Genomic DNA, 9214 nt, shown 5'->3' on the forward strand with positions numbered 1-9214 from the left:
AGAGGCATGGATGCCAGCACTGCCGAGGCAGAGGGCGAGCGCCTGCGCAAAGGCAAATACATGACTGATGTGGGTGTGGGCACGGAGGAGCAGATGGGTACTGGGGGCACAGGGGGCCCCAGCAAAACAAAGGACATTAGGGCAGTTGCGGGGCAGAAGGAAAGAAGGACGTCCCTGACAGCAAAGAATTTAAGTTTAAGAAGTTACCAGACATGGGGGGGTGACCAAACCATTGGGTGCCCACTTGATGCTAGCAACAAAAGAGCACATTTGGAAAGGAGAGTATGTTGAAATGCTGAAACTCCTGCATAGGGAAGTGCGGTTGAAAGAGGGCTCCAAGGAGGAGGCATACGTATTGGCCAAGCGGTCAAAGGTTCCCCTGACAATAGAGAATCGGATGGCGGCATTCTTAATATATGCCAGTGAGTATTGCAAGAATAATCCAGATTGCTGCGTGGTGATGTTCAAGTACATGGACGTGATTAGGAAGGCACAAATCACAGGGGGGATATGCGTGAGTGCAGTACAACGAGGAGTTTCTGGCTCATCTGGTGTGGGACCCAGAGGTCAAGTGAGGCGAGTTGGATTTTGATCTTGGGCAGCACACTACGGGGACTGCAAAAGGGGAGACGACGATATTTATGGCAAACGGACTGCCCACCGTATATCGGCCCTTTCAAGGGCGTCCCACCGAGGAGGGGTGGGCGGACCATCGAAGCCTTTGCATGGGGTTGGGATTTTAACAAAGGGCTGTGTACGCTGGAATATTGCAATATCAACCACAAATGCTCTAAGTGTTCCGGCAGACACACCCTGGTCAGCTGCTATGGGGCGGGAGGTGCGTACAACAACCGGGGAGGGAGCAACTGGCAGCAGTACGGGGGCAGGGGCGCTATCAGTAACAGCTTATGGGTACTAGAGGTAGTGGGGGGGAGGGACTTGGTGCAAAAGGCTCATACTCCGGTTAACCTAGAGAGGATGGAGCACTGTTTGGGATGTTATGAACGAACGGAGGATGCGGTTGTATTGAGGGAGGGGTTCCGTTGTGGTTTCTGGTGGGCGTAGTTCACGAAGTAGCGCTAGGTGTAGCTACGCAAAGTGCACTTTCCACTACGCGAGCTATGCGTAGCACTTCGTGAACTGCGTAGTACCCTGTTCGCAATGTTGAAGATGCTGTTTTCAATGATTGCACAGTGCGGACAAGCATCCAGCACTGTGCAATCATTGAAAACAGCATCTTGCACAGTGTGAGCTGTAGTTTTCTGCTGCTCGAGTAGATTTTTACTTGAGTGGCAGCTTTCTCAACACGGACTGGTAGTTTCTCATTGCGACCACTCACAATGAGAAACCTGAGAAACCTGACTTCCCTGCGTTGAGAATCTCGATGTTGCTGATCGCGAACGAGGAAAAAGTCTCGCCGGGATGTCATTTTGCTTGCTCGCGGTCGCCAACTTGACGTTGAGGACCGCGAGCAAGCAAAAAATGACCACTTTCGCAAACTTCACAAACTACGCGAGCGTAGTGCTTTGCCCAGAGTTAGGTACGAGGGTCCGCGGATCCGAAGATGGGCCGATAATTAGCAATTAGCAATGTACATCATATTACATAAAACCTCATCAATCACCCCTTTTAAAATTACCAGCACGGGGTCCATTAAAGTCTTTTGAGTAAACCCCGCATGCCAGGTGCTTTTTAACTATCACTTAATCACTTCGAACCCCACCACTCACTCATTCTCATAATACCTCACATGCACCACACAATTGAAAAGTGCTCCAGCATAGTCGTAGGTTAGCAGCACGCCGCATCCTGTAGAGGGGTGCGAAGACCCCAATGATGAAGCATGACACCAAGGGTCATTTTGGTGTGCGAGGGGTATTGACAAAACACTGTGTGCTCCTCACCACTGTAGGGACCACCATACACCCACCTGTGGATTCTCTGTGTTTATTCAATTCTATTAAGGGAGAACGAATCCACCGCGTCTCTCTCTCCCCCTCTTGTTATTTCTAGTGATCTGGATAGTGGGCCATCCTTATGTTAAATGGGCAGCAATCCAAGCAGGACAGGCAAGGATGGGGGCCAATTTGGGTCTTAACAATGGTTTGTTTCAAGTGACTTGGAAAGGGGACATGTTGTGGAGGGAGCTATTGAACAGAATGATGGGAGGGCCTAGGTGCCCAGATGTTTTAACTTGGGGTAGAATGACTTGGTCAGAGAAAAGGAGTGGTCTTGACAAGATTCATCAAGAGGGATCTCTTGGAAATTAAAGCACAGTGGTCAGGTACGTTTGTTTTATGGACGGATTTCGTTCCGTGGCAGTAATTGCGAGGGGCGGCCAAGCCAGCAGCGATCGACAGGGCAAGGAGAAAGCTGAATATAGAAATGATTCATTTCTGTTGGGAAATCGGTTTGGTAGGATCTGGCAATGCCGACATTAAATTTGAGGTGTTGGAGTTCTTTAGGGGGGTGGGATGCATCTCTCTCACATGGATATGGACTTGTATCTGTTGGAGATCAGGGAGGTATTAGGGGAGGATTTTAGGGCGAAACGCTAGATGTGAGATAACACAAAGAAAGAGGCAGCTGGGAGGGTTGGGGGCAGAAGAGGGGGTTAAGGTAAACCCCCCATGTCTTGGTGGCAAGGGAGCATGAAAAGGTGGACACAAGTTTGCTGAAGTTGCTTGACGTTGCCAGTGGGGGATCCATGTGCAAGGGGAGGTTAGGCAGGTAGTTAAAGGTTCACTCTAGGACGTTTGGTTACTTACAAGTTCAGATAGATACTCATAGGATGTAGGGGTAATTCAATTTGGAAATGTAATGCAATACAGTTAATGAGTTATCTGCAGGTTGGGCATGTTTTGGGAGAGCGTAGGGGTGGGGGGTTGGATAGGGGATAGTTCTTTGGATGTATAGCGGGGTTCTAGTTTTGTAAGGCGCTTGGCCAGGAAATTTGGGATGTGCTCCTGTTTTAATAAAGAGGACTTTTCACACACACAAGTGGTCAGTGTTTGCCTGTGTCCCTCCCTCCCAAGGGGGGACTGGCGGGCAGCGGACCAAGGGGAGGTCTGCCCCCAGGGCAGATTGGGAGGGTGGCGCAGTTCAACAATTGCCATTTTGCGTTTGGGCTAATTTACAGCCCAAATGCAGCCTAACCATTATTTAGGGGCACGTTTTGGGCTAACAGCCACCATTTTAGGTACCGGTGCCCTGGTGACTGGTAACCCGACATGGTGTTGCTTTTTTCCAACCCTCCCATCCCTTCATTAAGGTTCTTGGATGGGTGAGAGGCTATGGGTTCCCTTATTAGGCCATGCGTTGAGACAGGTGGGCAGGGGTAGCTTTTGTATACGCTGTCGCTTAAGCAGGTGCATAGGGGGAGCATGAAAAGTTGGACACAAGTTTGCGGAAGTTGCCTGGCATTGCAAGTGGGGGATCCTTGTGCAAGGGGAGGGGAGGCAGGTAGTTAAAGGTTCACTTTAGAACATTTGCAGGCACATGCATCTACCATTTTTGCGAGCGCAAACGGTGCGATTCGCAAAAATCGGCCGGTTGCGCCTGCAAAAAGGGCATTTGCGATGCATCAAGGTTCAATGCACTCACAATTTGAGACTGTGCAATTAATTGTGATTTCTCAAATTGCAATTGCATTTAAGGAATCGCAGTTTGCGATTCCTTAAATGCAATTCAAGAACAATTTAGGAATAGTGATTTCGCTACTATGGGGCGCAATTACTATCAAGTTGAACTTGATGGTAATTTGAAAAAACTTTGAAAAATGCACTAAAATGCATTTTTCAAAGTTGTACGTAACACACACACATGGTGCGCAACATGTGTGCACAGAGCAATTTCAGGGGTGCAACAGGGTGTCCTTTTGTTACCCTTGCACCCTTGAAATTGCATGCGCAATAATAGGTACTCGCAAATGCGCTTGCAATCTCCCATTCATTCCTATGGGCCTGTAGGCCAATAGTAATGAATGGGAAGGTATTCCTTAATTGCGACTCACAATTTGCGAGTCGCAATTAAAGAATGTTTGGGAATCACACATTTTATAGTGATTGCTACATCCATAGGCTTTTGCAATAATAATCTAAATTAAGGAATCGCAAAATCCTACATTGATGCATGTACCTGTTGGTTACGTACAGGTTCATATAGATACTCATAGGATGTAGGGGGAATTCAATTTGGAAATGTACTGCAATACAGTTAATGAGTTATCTACAGGGTGGGCATATTTGGGGTGGATTGTAATGGTGGGGGTAGTATAGGGGATAGTTCTTTGGATGTATAGCGAGGTTCTAGTTTTGTAACGCGGTTGGCCAGGAAATTTTGGGATGTGCACCTGTTATAATAAAGTAGCCTTTTTTATACACACATGTGGTCAGTGTTTGTCTGCGCGGCTCCCTCCCAAAGCCCGCAAAAATTATGCAATTGGGCGCATGTTTTGAAAAGCTCGAACTGTCCAGGAGGACGGGGCGAGCAAAGAGGTCAAAAGGCAGGTCATGGACCCCCTTGGCCACAACTGACCATCGTGGTGGGATTAGGCAAAAACGCTCTAAATGTTGTTTGAAAAAACCCTGGCGAACAAGTAAAAGCTGACTAAACCTCCAAAGATAGCTAGAAAAAAAAGCTTGCAGTGCGGCTGACTTGAAGGTATTTTTCTCGCGCTTAATTGACGCAAAAGTAATCTCCACTTGATCCCTGTCTTCAGTCCTAGAAAAAAAATATATCGGTATGGTCAGCAGTCAAGAGTAATATTGACTACTACAATAGCCTCAAGGGTAGGGTACCACTTTAAAAAAATCCTCAGATAGTAATAATGCTGCAATTAGATTAGCATACATGGATTGAAACGTCTCTTGAGGAGTATGAGAACTGCATATTAAACCTCATATCGATTTCTACTCAAGAGCACTCATTTAGATCTAGAAATGCAAAAAGGACAAACAACCTGCATACAAAAGTAAAGACAGGCTGTAATCCAAGCTTCACAAGATTGACCTAACTAGGTGACCCTGAATAAATCGCTTTACTTTTCTGAGGACCCTCTGCCCATTGGGACCTGCATTGATAATGCTCACAAAATTTGCACAACAAACACATGCCTCCCTCACCTCTGGTTCGATGAACTGCTAGCGCAGAAAGAATAACTTTATGCATATTTGTAGTGCACTCGACGAAATGAATTGCCATGTGGCTCACTCTTGGCAACATCACTTGTGGACGTATTGATTCAGGTCGGATGCAAATGTTTTTATTAGATTTGCATTGATGGCATGCGCAAGTACAAACAATTAATCAATCCTGCATCCTTACCTAGGAAGTATAGAACGTATTATAGGAAAGGAGAGAAGCATGCTGTGCACGTGTGGAAAAATAAGGATGTGTGCAAAAATGTATCTTGCATATAGTGTCAAAATACCTTCAGACGGCGCGATCCATGAAGCGATGTGAAATGTCTCTCTTTCCTGGGTGATGCAGCCTACACCCCTCGTTCTTTTTCTCTCCAACCAAAACAATGTGTTTGCAGTACAGACTGATGCTTCATAACCGCACTTAGGGACTGATACATCCCTCAACTTATAAGGAGGCAAAATAGATGGCAAACAGGTTCAGGGAACGCCAGCTGACGGAATTATTGGAGAAATATCTGCCATATCTTCATCGGTCTTTTATCCACCAGACCCAGAGATCCCTGCTTCCCTGGTGCAGATCTCTGCGGGTGAGGAAAGTTACGCTGGATGCACTGCTGAATGTCTCGCAGGTGCCATGATCTTTTTCACCCATGTAGTGTGCTTTGTTATTTTTCCTCAAAGAAATTTCCAAGGTGGGAGTTTACTAGTTTTCTCAATGCACAGAGAGATCCTGCCTGTGCGTTAAGGCCAAGGGTTGTTTTCCCTGCTCAAGGCTCGCCATGCATCGCCAAGCCAAGCCAGGGAAAATCAACACAAGTTGATCAGGTCAAGAGTCCCACCAATTTATTGTGGAGGTCCTACTCCGCCAAACTGCAAGTTACCCAGAACTGCATTTCCCATCCAGGGTTTTTTTAGCCCTTCTCTGACCTCACATTGTCTGAACCAGCCATCACTCCTAAGGAGCCTTCACATGACAGGGTGAACTAGATATCTCTTCCATGCAAGGATTAAGCATTACTCTTTTTAGTATGAGCAGATCTAGCTCAAAGTCCTCTTAGTGAGAGGTGATAGTTATCTGCCCAGTTTTTGATGCATCCTATTTCCATCTCATAAATTGGCACAGCCCTTTAGTATGTGATGCCACACAGCAGTTTGCAACCAAAGAACATCAATAATCCATTTGATACAGCCGCAGAACCCCCCTAAGGTGATACATTTCTGCTCTTCTCCAGTTTGTGTCTCATACTCACATTGTACAGTACGGTGGTCCATCCCTCCATGGTGATGCACTGGAAGACCGTGAGGACAGCAAAGAGGATGTTATCAAACTGCGTGATCCCGTCGTTGGGGCCGATCCATTTAACACAATCATATCCAGGGGGGCACTGCGGTACTCCACACGGCTGAGGGGGGTCTAACTCTTCAAACTCACCTGTGCGTAGAGAAAAAGGACATTTGTTGTTACACAGTCAATAGGAATACGTTCCCAGCTGTGCCATTTCAAGGCTTAAGGACCCAAGTAATGAGGGGCTCCGCCAGAACTTTCCTGTCAGTGCTACACAGACCCACAGACCCACAGGGTGAGCTTAATTCAGAACTGACCAGTCATTGCTTTAGGATCCCATACCTGCTGACTTACAAAGTAATGCCACCATGTGAGGTGGGGGCGGGGCCTTGAAGGGGCTGGGCCTCATGCCGAGAGCTACCTGAGAGGCACTCTGCCCCCCACCAAGCCACCCCCCTTGCGCCTCTCCCAGAAAAATAAAAACAATGGGTCTTTGAGGCTGTTGCTGATGTCCTGGAGTGTTTTCACACCTCTTAATGGACATCGGCTACTTACAGCCTCCGAAAATGAGCTGAAAGTTCACTGTTTATAGTGGTTGTCAGCTTATTTTTCCTGCCACCGTGTGATTTTGGCTCTTCACCGTGTGCCCATGTGAAAGGAGCCAAAACTGTATGACACACTGTGGCACCGTGTGAGTTGGCAGGTAGGGGACCCCAACCATATGAGTTTCTCCAGCACTGCGAGCTTTTACAGCATATTGTCAATACTATAAGATCCCCTCAGTGTGAACTTCATCTAGTAATGACATGTTAATGGTACATGCAGCCAGTAGCGTGATCTCCTCCAGGTATGAGCGCCCAATGCTGCAGGGACTCAGCAATTTGCCCTTCTTCAGCAGAGGCTACGGATTGAATGATCTATTGGCATTTAGCAGGGTGAGCTTCCTGTATCATTGTTGTTGGGTCTCAGTAGGGTGAGGTACCATTAGTAGTGGCCTGCCAGTTCTACAGTACCTCTACAGTGTTATCTTTCTCCTGGGCAATATACAGGACCGCAGTATTTTGAGATTTCCATCAGTAGTGCCTATCAGCCCTGCAGACCGCCAGCAGTGTAAACTACCCCTAGTAGCATCCTAGCAGTGCTTTAGTACTTCAGTAGCATGAGCTTCTTTCTGGGCTAAACAAGAAGGGTATGCCTTCTCTAGCAAAGACATCTGGGTTTTTCATGGCCCCAGCATTGTGAGCTCTTCCAAGGAGTCCACGTTCTGTGCATCAGTGATCCACCAGTGCTGTAAGGACCCACTACGGTGAGCCTTCTCGTGGCAGTGCTCTGTGACTGCAAAAGGGCAGCAGCAGTGACCTGCCAGTGCTGTACTCCCTCAACAGTGTGCTCTAACCCCATCACTGTCCTGTCAGAACTCTATGGCCCCAGCACCAGGAGTTCTATCTGGAAGCGGCCTGTCAGTCCTACGGTGGGAGAATTCCCTTGCCTCCTCTAACAGCATCACGTCAGTGCTAGACATTAGTTCTGATACAAGGGACTCGGTGAGGGCTTCCGTCAGTGCTAGACATTAGTTCTGATACAAGGGACTCGGTGAGGGCCTTTAACAAGGGAGCCGGCCTGTAATGGTTGATAGAGCTGGCTACGGAGGGCTTTAAGGCTATTAGAACATTCCGTCCCTACAAGATAGAATGTTCTCATTTATAAAACAAAGGCATCACGGAGTCCGAGGGGAGTTGAAATCCCCTCAGGTTCTGTGAAACCTTTGTTCACAGCAACTGCTGTGAACAAACATTGGAATGTTGTTACTCCGGGCTTCTGCCAGCCATTAGAAGCCCAGAGCACTCCATTGTCTTCAATAGAGCGCTCAACATTCCAATGTTCTGATAGACGTTATGCATGGCCTCCTGATTTGTACGCTTTCTGAAAGGAGCGGTAGGAGAACAATGGACTCTGCTGTCACAGAAGGATGAGTGACTGGAGGCATCAGTCCTTTTAAGTTCATACCTAAATTATCCCCAGCAACAGTGTGCACTCGCAGATCTAGGAGAAAACACTGAGAGGCTGCATGAGTGTTGCAGTTTTGCACATGCACAACACTGTAGTGTCCCTATCCTTTAGGGAGCACATTGGTACCATCCCACTGACATGGGAGTTTGGAATAAAACGAGCTATCCCCGTGCCCCGAGTTCACTGTGGTGTTTGTGTGTCAGGGTTAACTAGTTCCATGTGTGGATAGAATGAGTTTACACATTAGAAAATGCCTAGATGGCCTTGCAACTTTGGTGTCTAGGTGTTTCTGACCTCCTGCTTCCCTCTTCTCTAATAGCGAGAGTAGAGGTATAGCCTAGAGGGCACTGTGGGCAGATAGGGGCCTAATTAAGAGTTGGGTGATAATAGAAAATCCTTTAGACTGTGGAGGAAGTGCTAAACCAGGAATAACTCCATCTGTGGAGATTTCTCGTTTATAGGTTAGTATGGTGAAGAAAATTCAGCTAGATGATTCTTTATTGGATTTAGAACTTTTCCCCACATATTAGATGATTTTTTGTCACTACCCAACTTTAAATCATGTCAGAGGTCTGTAAAAAAGAAAGAGATGGTTTGAGGGCCTTCTGATTAATTCTCTAGTTGGGAAAGTTTTTCACCCTTCAACCCTACAGATTTCATTGTGTGTGTCTACTGTTCTGTCTGTCTGTCTTGAGGAAGACTCCATCAGATTTGCTTTGTGGTCGAAAAGTTGACAAACTTGATAATAGATAGTGCGTAAAAGATTTCTTGAATA

At 46.9% G+C, this 9214-nt stretch overlaps 1 protein-coding gene across 1 annotated transcript in view; it reads right to left on the reverse strand.

Moving 5' to 3' along the window:
* Positions 1–9214, reverse strand: part of CACNA1E (calcium voltage-gated channel subunit alpha1 E) — a 1292345-nt gene that overhangs the window by 935284 nt on the left and 347847 nt on the right. Inside the window, exon 5 of the mRNA XM_078643465.1 lies at positions 6395–6576. Within this exon, the coding sequence (XP_078499591.1) occupies positions 6395–6576 (182 nt within the window). The remainder of the gene's footprint in view (positions 1–6394; positions 6577–9214) is intronic.

The sequence above is a fragment of the Lissotriton helveticus genome, chromosome 1_1 (genome assembly GCF_964261635.1).
Source record: "Lissotriton helveticus chromosome 1_1, aLisHel1.1, whole genome shotgun sequence".
NCBI lineage: Eukaryota > Metazoa > Chordata > Amphibia > Caudata > Salamandridae > Lissotriton > Lissotriton helveticus.